This window comes from Mastacembelus armatus, chromosome 1, assembly GCF_900324485.2.
Source record: "Mastacembelus armatus chromosome 1, fMasArm1.2, whole genome shotgun sequence".
NCBI lineage: Eukaryota > Metazoa > Chordata > Actinopteri > Synbranchiformes > Mastacembelidae > Mastacembelus > Mastacembelus armatus.
In genome coordinates, this window is record NC_046633.1 from 23,155,397 (window position 1) to 23,181,461 (window position 26,065).

Sequence of the window (26,065 nt, forward strand, 5' to 3'; positions counted from 1 at the left end):
GAAGAGCCCACTGGGAACAACCGGAGTGTCGAGGAGTTCCTCTTTTTCGTTGGTCGTGGGGTTGGTGAGCCCGAGCCAGCGTGCCCTTTCCTGAAGGGCTATGCCGGTGGCTTGGATGGCCACCTTATGGAGGCGGAGGACATGGTCTGTCATGATGCAGATTTCCTCCCGCAGGGCATTATCTGGTTTAGCCTTCATGTCTTCTTCTAAGTCGGCTTGGTAAGCCATCAGCATTGAAGAAGCATTTAGGGCACCTCTGGGGCTTGTGGCAAGTCAAGTGCCTTGTAGCACTTCTCAATGAGGCTGGACTGAAAGCGGTCTGCCTTGTGAGGGAGGGATGGAGCCGAGGATGACAGAGACGTCTTTGGGTGGAGGTGGGTCGCTACCAGAGGCTCTATGGGCGGCATGCGGCAAAGCCCGTGGTTCTCCATTCCTTTGCAATGCAACAGGGAGCCTCACCCGATGGGGTGCTTCTCACTGCATGGCCTGCTTTTCCATGTTGCCGCTATCTCGTCCAGCAGCTCTGGAAATATTGTTGTCAAAATCTGTTTAAGCGGTTTGGGGCTGTCCGCCCAACTCGGTCCCAGGGGCGTGTGCGGGACCCTCCACCTCGGACTTAACCCACTCGCCTCGCGGCTTGGCTACTTCCAACAGCATAGGATCACTGCCGCACAGGCTAGCCTGGTGGGATAGCCAACGGCGGAGCAACTTGCGTGAGAAGGTAGCGCAATGGATACATTCGTCGGTGGAGGATAAGGCGGCCTGAGTGTTGGGTAAGCCCAGACACGCCGCACACACCGGGTGAGTGTCCCAGCTAGACATCTAATTGCGGCAGGGGCAGAGCTTCAGGCTTTTCCCGGTTTCAGCGGGGTTGTTAGCCGTGGCCATGACTAGCAAAGGGGACGCTAGCAGCTGCGTGAGTTAGCCTAGCAGCTTGTGCAGCTGTCGGACGGGGCCAGAGAAAATGGTTTTCTCTTGGCTAGCGTGGGGAAAGTAGAGCTAAGGAAAGTTCCTTAGGTATTGCTACCTTTTGTGGGGTGTTAGCGTGTGGTTATTGCTACCAGCCAATACCGGTGGTGGCAGAAGTATTTCTACTTTGGCTATTCTTGAAGTATTGCTACTTCAAGCGGAGAAAGTATTGCTACTGTCAACAGTTAACTGTCAAATAGTATCGCTACTGCTCGTCCGCCCCTCCTGACGTTGTCACTAGTGCCAGCCCCTAGGCTGGCGTAGTGATATTGAAGCTTCTGATGAGGTCATGCTGGAGGCGTTCCCATAGTGAGACATGAAATGAATGCTATGAAAGAGAACCATGAAGTGACAGCTATAAATATGGTGGCAGCCACTTGAGAAAAGCAACATGGTCCATTAGTGCTGCATGGGTGCATGGCACAAGTAGGTGGATAAAAAAACAATTAACACTATGCATACAACTCTTAAAAACCTCTGATGTGGTACATTTGAGTATACTTGAATTCCTGAAAAATAGCTTGTCATAAATCACTTTCTGGATCCCCCGTTACCAAGAGCTGTATTTGCACTCAAAGTAACTGTGAGATAGACATAAGAGTGTGTGAATGTAATGAATGTAATAGGCTCTTACCTGAAGCTAATGAGGAGATACAATGGTCCAGCACAGAAGAAAGAAAGAAAGAAAGACAAAGTGAAGACAAAAATTACATATTGCATGTTCTGCCTTTCCACTAGGCTTTTGCAAATTAGACTGTTGTACTTACATAATACCTCATTTCCCTTTTATGTTTTCCTTTCACAAGCCACAACTATAAAGAAATCTGGGGAATTGTACAGCTAGACCATGGAAAGTACTGGCAGCAAACAAGATCTTTAAACAATGAAGGCATAACCGTGTCCATCTAAAATATGCAAAGGAACAAAAGCAGGCAACTGTTGAGAGGAAAATTGCATATATATTAAATCAGTACAATTGAAGCTGAACTGTAATGTTGCAAACAGGGGTGTGCAAAATACTATAATAGGATTTTTCTGCAGTAGATGATTGGGGGTATTTTATACATACATCAATACTGAAAGACCGTTACATGAAGAATACAGCACCTGTTGCACTAATTAAGTCCTTATTTGAACAGTTCAACATACAGTTAAATCTTTCCATCTACTGCATGCATGGAGTATACTTTAGACAGAAAGTATATATGCGTGAATATATACATACTGTATGTGTTCATTTCCATGGGATCCTACACCTATGTTTGTGAGTGTATTTCCTGTTCATACTTTGACGTCTTGCAGGAATTCCATTTAGTTTGGTCATGGTACATTTAATAGTAGCAGTGCAGTACACACAAGATTAACAGTAACAGAGGTATACTAAGACACTTTCCATTTGTTTTTTATACTCTACAGAGCAAACAGCCCCTGCCAAATGCAAGCCTTTGTACAGATCCAGGATCTGTAGCAGCAACAACTAAATGTCAGTTTGTGTGTGTGTGATTTTGTTGCCTGTACCTTCCACATGCTGGCCTCTTTCCCGTACACAACAGCCATGTTGTTAACTTTGTTCTGCTGGATGCTCCTCTTTTCTGTGTCATTCAGCTCCTCCGAAACAAAGCCCATGAATGAGTTGTCTGGTGTGTGAGCTGAATGTGTGTGTTTATGTATGAAAGTAATAAGGAAAGACAGAGCAGTAGTAAAGAAAAAGACAGCGACACACAAAGAGAAGAAAAGAGGGGGAGAAAGTTTCATTGTGAATGAGAGTGAAGAAAGCCAGAAAAAGAGCACTATATTCTTGTTTGCTTCAGTTCAACAGCAACGTCACAGTGATTATTGCATCCCTAAGTATTATAAATGGTGACTGTCATATAGCCAGCTGCTGCAGGATATGCAAGACTTAGGTGGTTTTGGCAGTATGAGGTGTGGGGACACAGTTTTTAAATACTGACTGTGAGATAATCCAGTCTACTTGATCAAAATCAACTATACATATATTGGTAATTCTATTAATAATAACTTTATGCTATTTACTTATTAAAATCACCATTACTGTTTAAAAAACCATTTATTGACCACATCCTCACAGTTACATCCAACTTGGAATTTTTGCAGTGTACAAGAATAAGTGTGATAAATAAATGTAATAAACTCATGAGGTTGAGTCAGTCATTGTAGCTTAGGATAGGCAGTGTGGGGATCTACAGTCACAGGTGAGTTCTGAGTGCCAGCTGTAGCTGGAATGACATGGCTTGAGAGCTGAATATGGCAGTAGAAGAGAGTTAAGTGGTCAGTTTTTCAGGAGCAGGCATGAGATAGAAAACAACACTGGCATTTTGAAAACTGTAAATCAGACATATTGGGTAGCATGAAACAGAAAAAGAAAAGATACAGAACAGATACAGCTTGAACAGATGCTAGTGGTGTGGTGTTACTGAAAATAGCTGCATTAAACACATTAATGTGAGCAAGCAGCCACACCTGTCAAGAAAAGTGAAAACATTGAATTTGAGTCATTTTATCAAAGTTGGAATAACTGTCAAAGCTGGTGACATATCTTTGTGTGTGTGTGTGTGTGTGTGTGACAGTTAAAGACTTTAAACTTTTAATGTTTTGAAGTTCTAAAACACAAAAGTTTGAACTGAGATAAACTCAAGAAACATTGTGCTGTATTTATGATTTACTCCTGAATAAAGAGGAATTAAAAATTAAAAATAGCATACTGTATATGACAAAAGTATGGCAATATATTAAATTAAGATTGGTTAAAATGATCCATAGTCAAATTTAAGAAAGTGATTTTGTTCTTACGGAACATAGTCATGTACTGCCGAGCATTGAGGTTCCAGTAGCCCCAGTTGGTCCGGTAGCCATGCAGGGTTGCATACTCCTCGTGATTGTAAGCTGGCTCGGTCCCAAAGGTGTCAATAACTCGGATATGACATCTGTTAAGATACAACATGACCACTTTAAAACGAAACTCTCCTATTGTTGCCTACATACAAACACAAGACTGTTTTAAACTTTAATTAATATTAAGCAGCATATAAATGGAGTACACCATGGCCACTGACAGTTCTGCATTATTAGGCGTACATTCAGTAACTAGATGGCTTCACACGTTGCACACTGAAAGTTCTAAATTAATGAACCACTATTTAAACTGTAGTTAAACAGGTAAAAGGGATAAACAAGACAAACTGATGGCAAGGTTTCCTTCAACAACTGTAATTTCAGATGAAAATACATGGAATAGGAAAAACCCACTAAGGAAGCAGAAAGAGGAGTTAAGGGAGGCCCAAAATTAATGTAGCCATGGTCAAAGTTGAAGGTTGTAGCTGTAGGGGGAAGGAGAGAAGACCAGAAGAAGAAATGTGATAGCAATAAGTGATAGCTTAGCACAGCACTAAAGCATCAGCACACACAACACAATCATACACACACATGCATCTTGCATAAGTTCATGCCCATGTGAGCACAGTTTTCTACCAGGAAAGAGTCTCAGAGTGGAGCCTGCCACCTTTAGCTCTTGTTAATCTGTCTGAGCTCACAGACTGGGCAGATTGAACAATTTCATTGTTGCAGACAAAGACATGGTGCAAGTGTGTGAGAGAAAAAAAAAGGAAAATAGACTAGATATAGTCTCATTGTTTAAAGAGCATTTAACCCCAAATGTGTCATATATGATACATGAGTTTTTGAGCCCTCAAAATTACTAAAAAATTGCATTGTATCACATATGATACAAATTGAAACTCATGTACAGAAATTAATATTTGAATTTTTTTTTTGTTCAGAATGACCAATAAAGGCTCCAGTTTCAAAGAATTAGAATTTTCTGTCAATGATTTAATGGCTTGGGCTTTACAGGGTTAAAGGCTATTTCTTCCATACACTTCATAAAGTCCCTTATCTGTTTCCTGGCTGCTCACTAGCCTTGTAGCTGCACATAGGTATCTATTTTTACAGTACAAACAATTATGTTATACATTGCATGTCATCCATGCATGTCTTTGGCATGTATTTCAGTCACTGTTTTCCTTAGATTTTCCAGACTTAAACTGCAGTGAGGGGTTACTGTTGCTTTCAAATCATCCATCCATCATCTGTACCTGCTTATTCCTATTTAGGGTCACAGGGATCTGCTGGAGCCTATCCCAGCTCTCTTTGGGTGAAAGGCAGGGGCACACCCTGGACAGATACCCACACAGTAAGGCCCATGCTGGATTTCAAACCAGGAACCTTCTTGTTGTGAGGCAACAGTGATGACAACAAATCCACAGTGCTGCTGCTTTCAAATCAGTGTTCAAATTAAAGTGAACTTTTTGTGCAACAATAGTGCTCATCCAGGATGTTGGTAGAGGAAAAGAGATTCTATTGATATAACATATCAATTTAGACAATTTTGACTTGGCTACAGAAGATTAAGCTGTCAGCTGTCTCTGTAACATGACTTGCATTTTAAAACAGTCCTTCGAGACTCTTCTGATCAAAGTGGTCTCCAACCATGATCCATATGCAAACACAAAATGTTTTGTTGCTGTTCTGTTTTATGGTCTATTAATGTTGCTCACAGTGCAGAAATTGGCACTGTCTTCTGCACCTGAATAAGTAATATCATCTAAAAGGCACTGTGTTTTTTAAGTCTCGTTTAGTGTTAATAATATTGATAATGTATTGCCAGTCTTATATAGTGGCTTTAAAAGCATTCACTCTTTTTTCACAGTTTATTGTGTTGTAGATAACATCCATCCATCCATCCATCATCTGTACCTGCTTATTCCTATTTAGGGTCACAGGGATCTGCTGGAGCCTATCCCAGCTCTCTTTGGGTGAAAGGCTGTAGATAACATATTAAATGGATTAAAGTGCCATTCTGCCCATCGATCTATACTCAAAGAGATCCATCAAGACAAAGTAAAATCATTCTATTAAAAAGGAAAACTTAAATATCTCATTTACAGAAGTATTCTGACCCTTGCAGTGCTCCAAATTAGTCAGATACATCCTGTTTGCTTTAATTATTATTGTGTCTAGAATTTGATTGGAGTCCACCTGTGGCAAACTGAAGTGAAAGGACATAGTTCAGAAGAGCACACACCTATGTAGAAAAGGTCATACAAAAAGTCATCATGTCCAAGGAACTCTCTGTAGACCTCTTACTGCAGTGAGACACTGATCAAAGCAATGTTACAAAACTATCTGAGTCTTTCTAGGAGCACAGTGGCCTCAACAATTGTAGAAGAAATTTTGAATTTTAGAACCACCAGGACACCAGGAAGTTGGACATCTGCTGAAACTGAGTAACCAAGCAAGAAGGACCTTGGTCAGGAAGAACCCAAGAACCAAGAACCCGCTGATAGAGTTTCAAACATCCTCATGACAAGGACAAGTCTCTGACTGTCCGTGAGGGGCCCCAGCAAAAATGGCAGTTTAGAAATGTTTAGGGAGGATCAACAATGAAGAATGGGAAAGACTACCCAAATCCTGGTATGCAAAGCTTAGACTTATCCCAGAAGACCTGCGATTTTATTGCTGCTAAATGAACCTTATATAAAGAACTACATTTAGAGTCTGGATACATTTTTAAATAAGAGTTCTGTCCTTATTAGAGACAAAGGTGACAACCAAATCTAGTTTGACATTTCTCTTGATGTTTCTAACAATGACAACAGCATGCAACAGGCCAACCAATAATTTGATAGTGATCTTCTTTTCCTTTCAGCTGCTCCCTTCAGGGGTCGCCACAGTGAATCATCACCTCCATTTAACCCTATCCTCTGTATCCTCCTCACCCACACCAAATATCCTCATGTCCTCCTTCACTACATCCAAGAACCTCGTCTTTGGTCTTCCTCTAGGCCTCCTTCTCCTGGCAGCTCTAACCTCAGCATTCTTTTACCAATGTATTCACTGTCCCTCCTCTGAACATGCCCAAACCACCTCAATATAGCTTTTTCTCTAAAACATCTAACATGAGCTGTCCCTATGATTTACTCACACCTGACACTTTCCTCCACTCGTTGCAACCTGCTTGCACACGTCTCGTCACTTCTTTCCCACACTCTCCGTTGATCTGGACTGTTGACCCTAGGTACTTAAAATCCTCCACCTTCTTCACCTCTACTCCCGGTAATCTCACCGTTCTACTTGAGTCTCTCTCATTTACACACATGTACTTTGTTGTACTGCGGCTAAGCTTCATTCCTCTCCTTTCCAGAGCAAACCTCCACCTCTCTAGATTTTCCTCCACCTGCTCCCTGCTCTCACTACAGATGACAATGTCATCTGCAAACATCATGTTCCACAGAGATTCCTGTCTAACCTCATCTGTCAGTCTGTCCATCACCACAGCAAAGAAGAAGGGGCTCAAAGCCGATCCTTGGTGCAGTCTCACCTCCACCTTGAACTCCTCTGTCACCCCTACAGCACACCTCACCACTGTCTTACAGCTCTCATACATGTCCTGCACCACTCGAACATACTTCTCTGCCACTCCAGACTTCCTCATACAAAACCACAACTCCTCTCTCGGCAACCTGTCATACGCTTTTTCCAAATCTACAAAGACACAATGCGGCTCCTTCTGGCCTTCTCTGTACTTCTCCATCAGCATTCTCAAAGCAAATATTGCATCTGTGGTTCTCTTTCTTGGCATGAAACCATACTGCTGCTCACAAATGCTCACTTCTGACCTCAGCCTAGCCTCCACTACTCTTTCCCATAACTTCATTGTGTGACTCATCAGGTTTATTTCTCTGTAGTTTCGACAATTCTGCATATCTCCCTTGTTCTTAAAGATGGGCACCAGTACACTTCTCCCCCATTCCTCAGGCATCCTCTCACTCTCCAAGATCTTGTTAAGTAGCCCAGTCAAAAACTCTACTGTTACCTCTCCTAAACACTTCCATACCTCCACAGGTATGTTGTCAGGACCAACTGCCTTTCCACTCTTCATCCTCTTCAACGCCTTCCTCACTTCATCCTTACTGATCATTGCTACTTCCTGCTCCACAACAGTCACCTCTTCTACTCTATGCTCTCTAACATTTTCCTCTTTCATCAACTTTTCAAAGTAATCCTTCCATCTTTCCATCACACTTGTAGCACCTGTCAACACATTTCCATCCCTGCCCTTAATCACCCTAACCTGCTGCACATCCTTCCCATCTCTGTCTCTCTGCCTCGCCAACCTGTACAAATCAGCTCTCCCTCCTTAGTGTCCAACCTATCATACAAATCCTCATACGCCCTCTCCTTATCTGCTTTCCTCTTTCCAGGTGACACACCAAGAACCCTCCTACCTGTCTCCCTGATCACTTTACCTGTAGCTGTCCAGTCATCTGGAAGAACCTCCTGACCTCCCAGAGCCTGTTTCAGCTACTCCGTGAAAGCCACACAACACTCTTCCTTTTTCAACTTTCATCACTTGGTCCTCTGCTCTGCCCTTGTCCTCTTCATCTTCCTCACCACCAGAGTCATCCTACACACCACCATCCTATGCTGTCTGGCTACACTCTCCCCAGCCACTACTTTGCAGTCACTGATCTCTTTCAGGTTGAAACGTCTGCACAAGATGTAATCAACTTGTGTGCTCCTGCCTCCACTCTTATATGCTCCTATGCTCCTCCCTTTTCTGGAAAAATGTGTTGACTACAGCCATTTCCATCCTTTTTGTGAAGTCTACCACCATCTGTCCGTCTGCATTCCTGTCCTGCATACCAAACTTACCCATCACTTCCTCGTCACCTCTGTTTCCCTCACCAACATGTCCGTTGAAGTCTGCCCCAATCACCACTCTCTCACCACTGGGGATACCCTGAATCACTTCATCCATCTCCCTCCACAATTTCTCCTTCTCTTCTAACTCACATCCTACCTGTGGGGCATAACCACTGACAACATTCAACATCACACCTTTAACTTCCAGGTTCCGACTCATCACCCTATCTGACACTCTCTTCACCTCCAGAACATTCCTAGCAAAATCCTCCTTCAGGATAACTCCTACTCCATTCCTCTTTCCATCCACACCATGATAAAACAGCTTGAACCCTGCTCCTAATCTATAGGCCTTGCTACCTTTCCACCTGGTCTCCTGAACATACAAGATATCCACCTTTCTTCTCTCCATCATATCAGCCAACTCTCTAGTTTTCCCTGACAAAGTCCCTACATTTAATGTCCCTACTCTAAGTCCTACACTCCTGCCCTTCCTCTTCTCTCTTTTCCCACGAACATGCCTTCCTCCTCTTCTTCTTCGACCAACAGTAGTCCAATTTCCACTGGCACCCTGTAGGTCAACAGCACCAGTGGTGGTCATTGTTAACCCGGGCTGCTACCGATCTGGTATGGAAGTCATATTTGTGATTTCCATGTTTGATTTGGCTTAGATTTTATGTCGGATGCCCTTCTTGACACAACCCTCTGTATTTACCCGGAGTTGGGACTGGCACATGAAGACACTGGATTGTGGCCCCCTGTGGTTGCATTTATAATTTGACAGTGATATATCTTGGAAAGGTTATTAAAAACAGGCTTATATGCAAGAGGGATTCAGAAACATGCATTTGTCTCTTCAGCCTTGTTTTTATAAACTGAGAATGAGATTTTGCAGAAAATGTTATGTGTTTATTTAAAAGGGTCAACGAAAGCTTGCAATGAATTATTAATGGAAAATGTTAGTTTCACTTGCCTCTTGCCTGTCTCTTTTCCTCCCCTCTCCAACCTGCGCTATCACATATCGCCAGCTCTGAAATGGTGAAAACGTTTCTGCCCACAGATAAGCGGTCCCAAAGGGAGGCAAAATAGAAACAGTGGAAGAAGAGGGGAAAAGCAGAGGAGTAGCTGAGCTGAATATCTATCGGGAGATCAGAGTACGGAGCTAATCTGGGTTAAACGGTTGCTCAGCAAGGCTCAACAGTCCTGTGGCGTGACGGGAATACAGCAGGGTGGTGTTCTGTCACCTACAGCCTTCAGCTTTAACTATATCTATTTAGGACAGGCTGAACTTCATTGGAGAAGAACATTTAATCTTTTATGTGTTTTGTAATTGTGCTTTTGATGGAGAAAAAAATCATCTTCACCTGGTATTTCCAAAGCGTGTTATGTTTATGCTTTGGGGAAAGATCGGGCTATGTAAAAATATGATCCCAGTCAATGTAGCTGACCAGAGCTAATGAAACTCATAGCAGAAGGGTCAGAAATGGTGTTTGACACTAGAACATTTATACACATTACAGTACAAATAAGAGTAACAAGCTATTCTGGGGCATATTTGTTACTGATTTAAATCTGACTGGATTTCCCTTAAATCAAAACTGAGGCAGTCAAAAATATATCAACATGACTCCACATATCATAGAAAATCTGACAGAGAGAGAAGTTTTGAAAAATTAGGGCAGCAGGGAAGTGATTTCAGTATTACTGATATGAGTTTAATTCATTTTATTTATTTAGTGAGAAAAAAGTGCGAGTGTGAGAGAGCGTGTGTAACATTCTAAGTTCTAATTCACTTTGCTTTGTGAAGTCACATCATTCTAGAATGTGACCCTTCACATACTGAAAGACTAAAGACTCTCAAGATTGTCTTTTGATAATAGGTGTAAGGGTTTTCTAATGATGTTGTTATGGTCTACCAATAGGGCCCGTCATCATCTTGCTGGATTATAGAAAATGTGACTGACAAATGGAACAAAGAACAAAACAGGAGAAAGATGAGGAACAACTGAAAATACCAAAACATATAAAACGTGTTGCTTGACTTCAGTCTGCTCTGGAAAGTGGATTCAGAAAACTCTTGCTACCAAATCTTGACTATAACTTCAAAGAGGTAGGGATCGACGTGCTGAATAAGACATTACATTTGTACTGTTGCTGTAACACAGCGCTGCATTGCTGACTGCAATGTTCAGTGATGGTCTGGGTCCTGAAGGGCACTAGCGAGGGTTTTGAGTTCATGGTCAAAGTAGAAACAAACTCACACAAAGAAATCTTTAACCCTGCCTTGTGAAAAACATTTATTGGAGATTTCTCTTACTCAGTATTGGGTGGTAAGTAAAGATTTTATTCTTTGTTTTATATGGAGTGTGGTGTCTAAAAACAGGTTTTGTTATTTCAGGGTTTTTTGTTTTTTTTGCTAACAGTTTAATGACCTGTGTTTTCTGATAAGAAACAAGTTGGATGAGGGTGTAAATTTTGCAGTTCTTCCCAAGAAAATAATTTATTGGTGATTTTTCTTGCTTAATAGATGGTGGAGTCCAAAAACAGGTTTTGGTTTTTCATGCTTTTTTTTCAGTTGCTAAAAGTTACCAACTGTGTTTTTTGTCCACATTTTCCTCACAAAAAGTATTTCATGGAGCTTTTTATTGATGATTGTAGGGTGGTGTATAAAAGAAGTTTTATTTATTTTTTTTGTTTTATTTACTTACTTAAAGGTTGTCATTTGTGTTGTTACTGTGAAGACACCAGCAACCCTTGGAAGAGGGGTCCCTCTTAATTCTTCCCAAGAAAGTCTACAAATATTTTCTTGTGAAAAGGATTTCTTGGAGATTCTTCTTGCTTATTGGAGGGTGGTGTTCACAAACAGTTTTTTTTTTTACATGCTTTATGGTTTTCTTACTGTGAAGACACCAGTAAACCTTGGAAGAGGTTCTTGGAGTCTTCTTGCATATTGGAGGGTGGTGTCTAAAAAATGTTTTGTTTTTTCATGCTTTTTTGTTTGTTTGCTAAATGTTTAGCCATCAAATGTGTTGTTCTTATTGTGAAGACACCAGCAATGCTCTGAAGAGGGTCCCTCTTTGAAATTCTTCCCAAGAAAGCTGCCACATTTTTTTTTTCTGAAAAAGAATTTCTTGGAGATTATTTTTGCTTATTGCAGGGTGGTATCTAAAAACAAGTTTTGTTTTTTTATGTTTCTAGATTTGTCTTGATCACTAGAGGGTGGTGTCAGAAGCATTTTATTTTTTGTTTTTGTAATTGATTAAAGCTGATTCATGGCAAAAAGATAAATCAACTCTCGTGTTTTTCTTACTGTGAAAAAACTCAAACCCTGGAAGAGGACTTCTAGTGCAAACAAAAATTTCTTACAAACAAATTTTACAAATTGTCTAAAAAAATGATTTCTTGGTGAGTTCTAATGACTACTGACAGGGTGGTGTTTAAACAGGTTTAAACAGTTAATTTTCAAGATTTTTTTTAAATTAGAAGAAACACTAGGATTTTTCTGATAGTTTCCCTGGTGATCAGCAAAAATATTGTAGTATAGTAAATGTGTTGCAGAGAATCATTATTTCTACCATGCTCGAAACAAACAACTACTGAAACGCCCATGAAACCTGCTCAATAGCTGGTTAAATCCAAGCTTGTATTGTTAGTGACGCATTCCCAAAGATTCAGAGGCTCCAGGCTACAGTGAAGAGTCTCTAGCTTGACTTGTATATTGGTGAGGAGCTTTTATTTTTGTTTGTTATTTTTTAAGCAGGCCTCCCCTTGGTTATCTTCTCCAATCCACTTATATCAGAGCACTAAATTTAGCATGTGGAGGAAATCAATGTGCTAGTTCTTTTATCAGATGAGTGGGTGTGATTTAAGAGCGTCTGCTATTGGCGTTCAGTATCTTAACAGCAGCAAACATGCACTGACACACACTTACGTGCACACAGACACAACATCACATCAGACAGCGCCATGTTGTCCAGGCATAATAATTGAACATGGATGTCAGTGGGAGCATAAAACAAAAGTAATTAAAGGGAGTTGAAGGGCCCCAAAGCTCAACGCACTTGATTAATGATGCCTTTCAGTGCATGGGGCTCAACTTGACTGGTCTAACCTGATGAGGCAAGAGAGCAAGGGAGGGAGAGCGGGACAAAGGGAGAGAGGGAGTGGAGTGTGAATAAGTATTGACCTGTCCCAAAGCTCTTGGAGATTGTGGATTTGTTGGTTTAAGATAAATATATAAAGATCTCTGGCACCAACACCTGGCAGGGAAAGACTACAGCTGATCATCCTAAATTTGAGTGAGTTCTTTAAGGCTTAACAAATCTTCACCTGAACTCTCAAATCAACAAAGAACTGTGCATTCTGAGCATTGCTCTACATATATTTGGGAATAACTGAAGCATGTTCTTTTGTGAAAGTGAGGATAGATGTTGCTCTTTTTAATTGTATTTGCTGAATTGTATTTGTTCAGATATCTCCCTCACCACAGGGTGAACAAAAGAGAGTGACTTACAAACACTAAAAGTCACATCCTGTTAGGAAAAGCAGAAATCAAGCCTTTGCATGGTAATGATGGAGCTGGGAACTGCTGACCCCAGCAAGCAATTAGGTGCAGACTGCAGGCTGGCTGGCATCTTGTCTGAGGGAATTGTGTGGTTTTGTGTGTATATGTGTGTGGGTGTGTATGTGTACATGTGTGAGGGTGGGAGTGGGAGTGACAACTTTTGGGAAAGACAGACCAAAAAAAAAAAAAAACAGGTTGTGTGCTGGGAAAATAGCTCCCCACTCATAATGTATATATCTTGCCTAATAATTGGATTTTAAAAAATACATGGAGGAGCCCTTCATATGTGCTGTCAGGCTGACTCCTGATATGCTCACTGCTCCTGTTTTGTGGTAACTCTCTTTCCCTGTTCTTTCTTCTTGCCATGTCTCCACACACACCTTCAGTTGTATCCTTTCCTTACTCTTTCCTTTTACATTTATCCTTTATTGTTATCTCTTTATGCTGGAAGAAAGACTGAGGAAAGTAAAATGTCAGTTGCTGCCATAACATTCAGTGAATAGACAAAGATACCAATTTATTGGCCAAGGAAATATGAGAGTGAGACAAAGGGAGCAGCTGCAAGCGTTTTTTAAAGGGCTGGAGAGGGCACAACTCAAGCTGGACTTTCAAACTTGTTTCTGAGGCAACAACATAAAAGACCTGTGAAGATAATATGGACTCGTGCTGCTATGCTCTGCAGGGTTGTGTAGTCATATTTCTTTTCTAATGTACTATGGTTCTTTAAATTCGTGAGCTATTACTCTACAGTGTTTTTTTTTACCTTGGTCTCATGGCTGTCATGGCCTAGTTTCCAAGTTGTTCCAAAATGCAGCATTGCAAAAGGCCTTTAAGCACACTTTTGTAACACACAGCACAAAACAGACCTCTGAGCCTGTTTCATTTTAACATCTCCCTAATCTTTCTTCATTCTCATGAGGCAGATGTCTTCTATTTTTCCTGTCTTCCTGTCTCCACTTCTTTCTGTCCTCTGAGTGCATTCAAGCAAAGGAAATAATAAGGTGCTGAGACAGGATTTGACTGGAAATTGATGCACACATGAATGGATAGTTAAGTGTGCGCATATGTGTGAGTAAGGGATGGTGGTGGTGTGTGTGTTAATTGTACTTGTTTGCCAATGTGCATGCATGTTGTCAATATCTCATGTGCCTCCAGTCTTGCACTAAATGTGATCTTCATCCTTTTCTTGCTGTGTAGAGTAATGGTGCACGACAGATACTGCGGCACTAGTTTATCAGTTTATGTGTGTGAGTAGTGGGTTGTGAATTTGTTCCATTACATCACAACATACAAAATCATATGTGACCCTACATATTGTACATTTTGATGTCTGTTAGCTACAGTAGATGGAGTTGGATAAGTAGAGGAAGTATGCAGACTGTGCAGTATAGGTGTGTGTGTCTGTGTAGAATGTGATAGAAAGTGTGTGGGAATTTAACGAGCTGAATGAGTTACACTCAGACATCTGGATGGAGACATGTACACCTTATTACCAGCAATAATTAATCCATAAACACAGCCAATAAACCCACCTCCCTGCCTGGAAAATAGCTGACATACACACACAGAGACACACCCACAGACCTCCACCTGACTCTCAAACACACACACAGCTAAAGCAGCTGACACATTGAGTGAGTATATGGTGGTACTTAAATTCACAGCCACAGACAGATGCACAATACCCGTTCACTAACTTGTGTTTCTTGAGTGAGAGCCCCATGTGTTGCTTCATCTGCTGCAGGCCGTGGTAGTCTGTGTAGATGAGGTCAAAGGGCAGCGGGCCAGTGAGTGGGCAACTGCCCCTGCCTGGAGGTACGCCGAGGAACCTGCAACACATAAAACATTTAGTTTAGACTGACAGAGAATCACAACAGACTGGGAATGGAAAAAGCTTTACTCCAAAAAACATTTTATCCATTTGAACGATCTGCTGACCAGAGCATCCAAACATTTATTATTAACTTGGACAAATACATTTTGGTTTTGCTAAGAGATGAACACAAGGCGAATGTACAGTAGTGTTAGCTGGAAGACAAATACAGTGAGTGCCATTTGGAGTTAGGGTGGTAGTCTGTTTTGGTTTTATATATCCATTTATTATGGGAATGCACATTAATTTAATCAGTTTAATCTATTTAGTTTCAGTGTTTTCCATAGTCCCTGAATTAAAGTAACCAAAGAGGACATGTGTCAGTTTCTATTAATTTATGTTCCATCTCTGGCCACCTGTCAGCCAGATTCTTAATAACAGAACTAACAGCCAACTACAGCAACTACTGTAATTAAGGAGTGGAAGTCATTAATTTCTGTGGCTCTGCAGTAATCAGGCCATTTTCACAGCATATTTCATTTACATGTATTTAGTACAATATAGATCTTCTTCTTTTCCTTTCGGCTGCTCCCTTCAGGGGTCGCCACAGCGAATCATCTGCCTCCATTTAACCCTATCCTCTGTATCCTCCTCACCCACACCAACTATCCTCATGTCCTCCTTCACTACATCCAAGAACCTCCTCTTTGGTCTTCCTCTAGGCCTCCTTCCTGGCAGCTCTAACCTCAGCATCCTTTTACCAATGTATTCACTGTTCCTCCTCTGAACATGTCCAAACCACCTCAATCTGGCTTCCCTGGCTTTTTCTCCAAAACATTTAACATGAGCTGTCCCTCTGATGTCCTCATTCCTGATCCTATCTATCCTTGTCACTCCCAGAGAGAACCTCAACATCTTCAGCTCTGCTACCTCCAGCTCTGCCTCCTGTCTTTTTCTCAGTGCCACTGTCTCTAAACCAGACAACATTGCTGGTCTCACCACTGTCTTGTCCACCTTTCCTTTCATTCTTGCTGGCACTCTTTTGTCACACATCACACCTGACACTTTCCTCCACCTGTTCCAACCTGCTTGCACACGTCTCTTCACTTCTTTTCCACACTCTCCGTTGCTCTGGACTGTTGACCCTAGGTACTTAAAATCCTCCACCTTCTTCACCTCTACTCCCTGTACCCTCACCGTTCTACTTGAGTCCCTCTCATTTACACACATGTACTCTGTTTTACTGCGGCTAAGCTTCATTCCTCTCCTTTCCAGAGCAAACCTCCACCTCTCTAGATTTTCCTCCACCTGCTCCCTGCTCTCACTACAGATGACAATGTCATCTGCAAACATCATGGTCCACGGAGATTCCTGTCTAACCTCATCTGTCAGTCCGTCCATCACCACAGCAAAGAAGAAGGGGCTCAAAGCCGATCCTTGGTGCAGTCCCACCTCCACCTTGAACTCCTCTGTCACCCCTACAGCACACCTCACCACTGTCTTACAGCTCTCATACATGTCCTGCACCACTCGAACATACTTCTCTGCCACTCCAGACTTCCTCATACAAAACCACAGCTCCTCTCTCGGCACCCTGTCATACGCTTTTTCCAAATCTACAAAGACAATGCGGCTCCTTCTGGCCTTCTCTGTACTTCTCCATCAGCATTCTCAAAGCAAATATTGCATCTGTGGTTCTCTTTCTTGGCATGAAACCATACTGCTGCTCACAAATGCTCACTTCTGACCTCAGCCTAGCCTCCACTACTCTTTCCCATAACTTCATTGTGTGACTCATCAGCTTTATTCCTCTGTAGTTTCCACAACTCTGCACGTCTCCCTTGTTCTTAAAGATGGGCACCAGTACACTTCTCCCCCATTCCTCAGGCATCCTCTCACTCTCCAAGATCTTGTTAAGTAGCCCAGTCAAAAACTCTACTGCCACCTCTCCTAAACACTTCCATACCTCCACAGGTATGTCGTCAGGACCAACTGCCTTTCTACTCTTCATCCTCTTCAACGCCTTCCTCACTTCATCCTTACTGATCTTTGCTACTTCCTGCTCTACAACAGTCGCCTCTTCTACTCTGTGCTCTCTAACATTTTCCTCTTTCATCAACTTTTCAAAGTAATCCTTCCATTTTTCCATCACACTTGTGGCATCTGTCAACACATTTCCATCCCTGCCCTTAATCACCCTAACCTGCTGCACATCCTTCCCATCTCTGTCTCTCTGCCTCGCCAACCTGTACAAATCAGCTCTCCCTCCTTAGTGTCCAACCTATCATACAAATCCTCATATGCCCTTTGTTTGGCCTTTGCCACCTCTACCTTCACTTTACGCTGCATCTCCCTGTACTCCTGTCTGTTCTCTTCTGTCCTCTCAGTGTCCCACTTCTTCTTAGCTAACCTTTTCCTCTTAACACACTCCTGAACTTCCTCATTCCACCACCAAGTCTCCTTACCTGTCTCCCTGTTCACTTTAGCTGTAGCTGTCCAGTCATCTGGAAGAACCTCCTGACCTCCCAGAGCCTGTTTCAGCTACTCCCTGAAAGCCACACAACAGTCCTCCTTTTTCAACTTCCACCACTTGGTCCTCTGCTCTGCCCTTGTCCTCTTCATCTTCCTCACCACCAGAGTCATCCTACACACCACCATCCTATGCCGTCTGGCTACACTCTCCTCAGCCACTACTTTGCAGTCACTGATCTCTTTCAGGTTGAAACGTCTGCACAAGATGTAATCAACTTGTGTGCTCCTGCCTCCACTCTTATACAGTGGGTACGGAAAGTATTCAGACCCCTTTAAATTTTTCACTCTTTGTGTCATTGCAGCCATTTGCCAAAATCAAAAAAGTAAATTTTATTTCTCATTAATGTACACTCAGCACTCCATCTTGACAGAAAAAAACAGAAATGTAGAAATTTTTGCAAATTTATTAAAAAAGAAAAACTGAAATATGGGTCTACCACCATCTGTCCTTCTGCATTCCTGTCCTGCATACCAAACTTACCTATCACTTCCTCGTCACCTCTGTTTCCCTCACCAACATGTCCGTTGAAGTCTGTCCCAATCACCACTCTCTCACCACTAGGGATACCCTGAATCACTTCATCCATCTCCCTCCACAATTTCTCCTTCTCTTCTAACTCACATCCTACCTGTGGGGCATAACCACTGACAACATTCAACATCACACCTTTAACTTCCAGGTTCCGACTCATCACCCTATCTGACACTCTCTTCACCTCCAGAACATTCCTAGCAAAATCCTCCTTCAGGATAACTCCTACTCCATTCCTCTTTCCATCCACACCATGATAAAACAGCTTGAACCCTGCTCCTAATCTATAGGCCTTGCTACCTTTCCACCTAGTTTCCTGAACACACATATCCACCTTTCTTCTCTCCATCATATTAGCCAACTCTCTAGTTTTTCTAGAGTTTTCCTCTTCTCTCTTTTCTCACAAACACGCCTTCCTCCTCTCCTTATTTGACCAACAGTAGTCCAATTTCCACTGGCACCCTGTACGTCAACAGCGCCAGTGGCGGTCGTCTTAACCCGGGCCGCGACCAATCCGGTATGGAAGTCATATTTGTGATTTGCATGTTTGATTTGGCTCAGATTTTACATTGGATGCCCTTCCTGACACAACCCTCTGCATTTACCCGGAGTTGGGACCGGCACATGAAGACACTGGATTGTGGTGCCTTATGGTTGCATTATGCTCCCAATGGAAAAGGCTCATAATTTTAGACATGAGATGAGATAAATTTTATTGATCCTCAAAGGGATATTCATGTAGTCTGGTAGTGAAAGTAATAAGTACTAAGTCGTAAAGGTAGTCAGTAACAGTCCAGTTCATGTTAATTAGTAATCTGCCATTGGCTAAAGTGTTGTAGAGCCTTACGGCAGGGGGGATGAAGGATCTCCTGTATCATCCAGTCCTGCAGCTCAGTGAGGTGAGTTGTCTCCTGCAGCTGCTTCTCTGCTCCATCAGCCTCCAGTGAGTCTAGCCTCATTCCAGTCACTGAACCAGCTTTTTGCACCAGCTTGTCCAGCTGCCTTGCATCCTTCTATTTTATGCTGCCTCCCGCTATTTTATGCTGCCTCCCCAGCAGACTGCAGCATAAATCAGCACATTTGCAACCATGGTTTGGCCAAATGTGCAACATCTTCCTGAAGACATCCAAAGACCTAAACCGCCTCCTGAGGGAAAGTCTTCTCTGCCATTTTTATATAATGCATCTTAGAGAGAAAGTGGTAAGTCCATACCACAGATATTGACTGGATATGTATGGTTTAGACCTTAGTTTTAAGATCTGCTTTAGGTCACTTGAACGTAAACAAATACTTTGGGTGTCATTTGCTGAAATGATCAACACTATTAAAGTTTGTGGAATGACCAGGTCAGAATTTCTCAGACTTTAATGAAATTGTCTTTGTGGCTTTAAGTCTGCTCCTGTTTCTTTCCACCCTGTGAAATTAAACACTTTTGATTCTATGCATGACTGCCTCAGAATTACAGTATATCAGCTCTACCTCTGAACAAACAACTCTCTAATTAACACTTGTCAACTCCAAATTGTGGTTCCTGAGGAAAATAAGACTGCAAATGTTTTCTGCATGTTAATAATGCACAGATGAGAGGTGTGTTTATTCTGTCATTTGACTGTAAAAAGTTGCTTTTCTTTAGCAGCAGTGTGGCTTTGGAAGTCTAATTTCAGTTGTGAACTTGAGCTCAATTTAGGCAGCTAAGTGCAGCTTTGGAAGGCTGGTCTACAACACACGTCGATAAAAAAGTTGTTCACAGTTGGTGTTCTGCCCTGTCAGCGGGGTAGTTCTAATGAGTTCACTTGAATGTGCCATGTGTGGTGGTGGGATGTGGGATGGCACTTGCATCCACACATCTACTTGACTTCAGATGATTTGCGAGTGTGAGTGTTTGTTCCTACACATTCATTCATATTCACATGTTCACTCCACACTTGAGTGAACGGCATCTGCCTGCTGTATCACTTGACTGACACTCGGCTTCTGTTTCATTCCTTCCCGAGAGCCGCTGGCAGGTTGCAAAGTGGGTTTATTTGATCTATGCTGTGTGTGGAAGCATAGTGATATGTATATCTGCGTAAGTATCAATTTACACACCCATATCTGATTGCATGCATTTTCATACAACTGTGTGCACTGTATGGTCTATATACATCCATTATGTGTGTGTGTGTGTGTGTGTGTTTTCAATTCCCTCCACTTCCTCAGTCACAACCAATGCCAACACTTATTCTTCTTGATTTAGTGGGATTAGATCAGAAGTTGCTGATGAAGGAAAAAGACCAGACTGCCTGACGTCTGGGGAGACAAAGCAGGAGCAGGCTTTATTAGCACAGGGTGCATATATGGTGTGTGTGTGTGCGGACATGTCTTTATATAGTTGTGTGGATAGATTTTTGTTCAAAACCATCATTGTGAGGACATTTCAGCATCATAGAGGCAGCTTCAAAGGGCTGTGTGCCTAGACAGTGAAGGTCTCTGTGAAGTTCTAACCATCCGCTTCAGGACTCCTGGTTCTTCTTGTCTTAGAAAATAGGTCTTAGTGAGCTCTAGTGGGTTCTTTATGGGCTTGTTATCCTGCACAATGAACCTGGGACCAATCAGTCACCTGTTGGTGTTGTGTAATAACAATTTAAAACGTCCAAAGTGCCTAAAACGTCTGCACAGTCTGTAGATTAGGGGTAGGATAAGTGTTGGGGTTAGACATTTAGTTGTGATGTGAAAGTTAGGTTAAGGTGCTTGAGAATGTGAGACAGTGACTATTGCCAGTCTTTTCTCTGCAACATTACCTGGTTTCTTTTTCTCTCTTTCCCGTCTTCTTTCCTCCACTTGCTCAGTCCCACTTTGTTTTCCCTCTCGCTGTGTGTCTACCCACCCATTGTGACTAACTTGTCATTTGACTCCTTTCACCTGCACCACTATCTCTTCCCCTGCTTCTCTAATTCTTCCTCTTTCCGCTATAGCTCTTCATCTGGGAATTTTATCTCTGACAAGAGTGTTGATTTTTTTTTCCTCTTCCCACTTTCATCTTTGATTCATCCCTTTCTGTGCCGCACTCCCTCTGTCTCTCTCTCTCTAAGTATTGGTATTTGTGATGTCTTGCGGCTCTCTTATCTAGTGCACCCTGCCTTGGCTGATAACTGGGGCCTGCCAGCTGCTTCTAGTGACATGTGTGTCTCATTGCATGTGAGTGCTGGTGTGTAAAAGATTGTGTTGATCGGTATGTATATATCTGTACGTGCATGTGAGTGTATGTCAAGTAAGAGAAACCGTGCCAGTGCACATACAGATTGTCATCCCCTGGGTGTAATCAGGGGCGGATGTGGAAACAGATGATTACATGGATGTTTGAATGTTTGATTGACTGTGTGTGTGTGTGAGTGTGAGTGACTGAGTGAGTGAGTGAATGAGTGAATGAGTGAGAGAGAAGAAAGAGAGAGACTGTGCCCAGCTATCATTTGGTGGAGCTGAGAATGAGGATATTGTTGGTTTACAACAGTATTTACTTTTTCAATCAGAAATTTTTAATATTCCAACTAGTTACCTTACCACAAACACTCACATGGCACAGGTAACCTCTGCAGATATAAAGTAGACATGTCTTTCTAAAATCGGAATATTATGCTGCCAACAGCTACCTCCACGATCCACCCAGAAGTGTTGCACACTTTTGTCATCATGTCACAGTGATAAACTAAATTCATGAGTTTTAAGGCAGAAACTTTTGGTCTTACCTTATGCAACACCACGGCAACATTTCCATGAGATGTAAGGCTAATATATTTGCATGGCCCAGCTTTGAAATTAGCTGTACCAGGCACACATATCCTTCAAAGTTTGAGTTAAAATCTGTAAACTGTCCTGATAGGAATATAAGACACAGTTTTATTATGTGCTGTCTTGGCCTGATCCTTTTCCTGTAAAAACATGTGATTGTCATATTGTTTTCTACAGTACACGTTTTTTTTTCTTTTCGGGCAGAATTTGGACTGAATTTTTACTTACATGCTTCATACTTGTGATCTCATTCATACAAATACCGAGATGTTACAACAAACTATTAAGACCAAGTTTTTGTTTTCCTGCAAAGGACGCCCCTTGTTTCATTTCTTTGAATGAATTGAAAAAACATGACTAAAATATAGTTCCAAGCTTTGTCAAAACATTTGCATTTCACTGATATGCAATGAAATATGGAATTTTTGAAGACTCTGTGCAGAGATGAATAATTTCTTCCTGGAATGGAGTATCTAGAATATGAACAATGCCACAGCAAAATCTAGATTTGATCTTGATCTGATGTCAGACATTACCATCAGTCAGTTTTTTCAGGTGTGGGTTTTTCTTATGGCATGATGTGTACATACACACACAGTCTCAGCTGCTACCAACTGTTTTAACCTCTGTCATCCGCGACAGTAGGGATGATGTTAGCTGACAGCACTGATTGGGATGCCATTGAACTTTCATGTCACGTAAACAGAGAGAGAGAAGCCACAGACACATGGACACAATACAAAATGCATAGACCCACAAACTGTGTTCTTGTGCTCACACATGCATGCAGAGCTGGCCGCACACATCCGCTTTACCTATATAGCTCATCTGCTGTTTCCAGTTATCACCTCACAGTAACACATTTCCATTTCTGTGGCTTGTAAAACACTCACGCACTTTTGTTTCCTTTCCAAGCAGGGACTTTACATTGAATTACCATCATTTCTTGGTAACTAACTTTAACCTTACCCTTACCTCCCCATAGCCTTAAACCAATGAAAAAAGTCAGACAATGTTAGTAATAGATGCACACACTTGTTTGTAACAGACCTAATGCATTTCTGGACTCTTTACTGAAATTTAAGTAGCATTAAATACCTAACCCCAACCCTAGCCCTAAAACCAAGTCTTAACCCTCAAACAGCCCTCTGAGGACTAAGGATCAACCAACATGTCCTCATGACAGTTGTGTTGAAATAATATTTATCCATATAACTGTGGAAAGGCAGCAACACAAACACACACTCACACTCTACATTCCATATACGGTAATAGACCTATGGGCAAAATGACAGATATTAGCTTTGCACAAGCAATATACTGTGTATTATTGCTCATTTTGTGCCTTTGCACGTCTAATAACACCCTGCTGAATTGCTCCTTAAAAATCAATACAGTTGTGTGGTATTGAACAGAATAGTTGCAGTACATAGCACCAAGACCAGAACATCATAACTGATATTATACAGACAAAATCCTAAACACATATATACAGAATTCACTGAGATTCAGTTGACCATATATTCTACATATGCAAAGAGCTCAAAGTTGTTAAAATTTATTTTGAATCTGAAAATAATGTAATATTATAGACCACAAATTTATAGTTTGTAAAACACACATTTTAAATAAGAATATTCATGTCACTTTGGCAAATGAACATAAACAATCCTTAATAAAAGACACAAAACTGATATTCAGCGCTATGTTACTGTTGCTTTTATATACAGTATATTGTATTTGCAGTCTGCAGAAATGGTTCAGCACAGGCAGAGTAACCCAGCTCTATTCGAGCACTTCCCATCAGAGTTGTCTTCTTGTGTAACAAACAAAACACTTCAGTTTGATTAATGACTGCAGTGGAATAATGGCATATGCCGTATCCTACAGATGTCTTTGTATTTCCAGTTATGCCAGTTTTTGTTCTGTCAACACTGGACATTGCTCTGGTGAAAATGTTTCATGTGCTCTGGACCATGGCACATCACTTTCAGGTTGTGACGCACTGGCAACAAATGTATGAGCAACACTGAGGACATGTGTTATTCTGTAGGATAGCTTTACATCTCTGAACAGGAATTTATTCAAACGCAGTGCACAGATTCAGAATTCACTTTTCCAATGGATATTAGCCCGCAAACATTAATTGGTATTCTGCTCTTCTGCCCTCCATCACGTGTTTTTTCATACTTTATAGCATTTCTTGGCATGTGTGTGTGTGTTTGCATGCTTTCACTCTGATGGTTTGCTGACTAGATGCCAGCCAAGAGACAAGAGAACCTTGGGTAATTGGACTACTGTGTGGCCCTGCATGCCATTGAAATTGTGTCTGGGATGGCTGCCATCCTAAATGTGTGTGTGCGCTGGTGTGTGTACCATTGTGAATTTGTTTTAAATGTCTGAATAGAGTCTTGTCTTTATGTAACCATTCACACAGGATTCATTTCATCGATGTGGATAATTCTGCTATACGATACACTACACACTACTATTACACGGCTGAATGATGCTAAAGTATATGTTGCAAAAAAATGTACCACGAGGCAACTGAAAATGAATGACGTATTGTGGTTTTATATTTGGTTTTAGCATTTAAATTTGTGTCACAGTATTAAAACTCATTGTTTTCCCCAATATTCATCAATCCGTCATCTACCTCTTATCCTGGTATATCCAGGGTTTTGGGGGGGCTGGAGCCTGGGGGATCACAGGGATCAGCTGGAGCCTATCCCAGCTCTCTTTGGGTGAAAGGCAGAGGTACACCCTGGACAGGTCACCAGTCCATCACAGGGCCACATAGAGACAAACAACCTCACACACTCACACTCACTCCTATGGGCAATTTAGAGTCACCAATCAACCTGACATACATGTTTTTGGACTGTGGGAGGAAACCAGAGTACCTGGAGAAAACCCACACAAGCACAGGGAGAACATGCAAACTCCACACAGAAAGGCACCTGATGGGTGAGTTTTCTGCAGTTAATTATGGATAAAAATTCAGATATTCTCTAACTCTGAAGCATTCATTTTCAATTTTCAGTACAACGGCAATGTAGCCCAAGTAGCACATCCAATTTTAGTTAAGTGCAATTGATTTGTTGTGTGCAGTGCAGGGTGTGATCAAAGGGTTTATATGCTGTAATAAGCTCTATTAAACAGCAAATCTAATGGACAGCTGGTTCAGTTGAGCTTTATAAAAATGTGTATTCACTGACATTTCAGCAGTGAAAATGTCCTTCAATGTTCCTTAACAAAAGAGAAAAAAATTAGACTATTTCAAGAACAAACACATCATTTTACTCCTGGCCAGTATGCCATGGTTGACTAGCTGGCAAAAGAAAGGGATTAGAGGAAGCAAATGAGAAAAAGGAACTGGTGATGGAAAATCAGGAACCAAGGAGCTGCTTGTCTTCTATGGTGCTTCTGTTTTCTCAGCTGTTAGTACATTCCAGCCTGCCCTTTTCTTTCTTTGTTTTCTTATTTTCTGTCTGTCTTTTGTTTTTTCTTTTTTTTTTCTTTTCAAACCCAGTTTCATTTATCCAAGCCCTTTCTTGCTGGCCTCATTGTGCACCTTACCAGAGACAGACACACAAGCAGGCAGACTGGCAGACATCTGCAGGCAAACAAGAGGACAGACTGAGCTGCAGCAATGGGTAATAAAAATGGATTATACATATTTAGTGTTTTGTTTGATTTTCTCAACGAATAACCAGAGATGGTATAGCAATCATCCAGGATAACAGCTTTTTTTGCTTTTCTTGAAACATGAATGGGTGTATATTAAGTATACACCCAATAGGTTATGTGCTACAAAGCTGTTGATAAGGGTATGAACTTTGCGTGAGAAATGAATTTAGGCTGTTATTGACGTGACTAAAAATGATTTTTTTTCCCAACTTATAAACAAATCCATAACATTGTCAATAGTCTATAAACCTGAATACAAGTATTAAGAAAGGAAAACAGTAAACAATCTTTATACGAGAGTAATTGAAGATATACAGGAAACACATTTCATATAAAATAGAAATACTCCCAAGTTTACTTGGAACACTTTTGTTGTATAATAGATGCATAATATACACTAAATATTTTGTCACTATACAGGTCTACAGCAGGATTTACATTTTGAAAGTGTTAACAGTAAAAGTAAGGGCTTCAC

The 26,065-nt window shown here is 41.5% G+C and overlaps 1 protein-coding gene across 1 annotated transcript in view; it reads right to left on the reverse strand.

The window, feature by feature from the left end:
• Positions 1 to 26,065, reverse strand: part of LOC113128861 (alpha-1,6-mannosylglycoprotein 6-beta-N-acetylglucosaminyltransferase B-like) — a 121,373-nt gene that overhangs the window by 14,070 nt on the left and 81,238 nt on the right. The window contains exons 9-12 of the mRNA XM_026304460.1: positions 14,953 to 15,084; positions 3,781 to 3,914; positions 2,488 to 2,618; positions 1,604 to 1,609 (exon numbers count right to left, since the gene is read on the reverse strand). Coding sequence (XP_026160245.1) covers positions 1,604 to 1,609; positions 2,488 to 2,618; positions 3,781 to 3,914; positions 14,953 to 15,084 — 403 coding nt within the window. The remainder of the gene's footprint in view (positions 1 to 1,603; positions 1,610 to 2,487; positions 2,619 to 3,780; positions 3,915 to 14,952; positions 15,085 to 26,065) is intronic.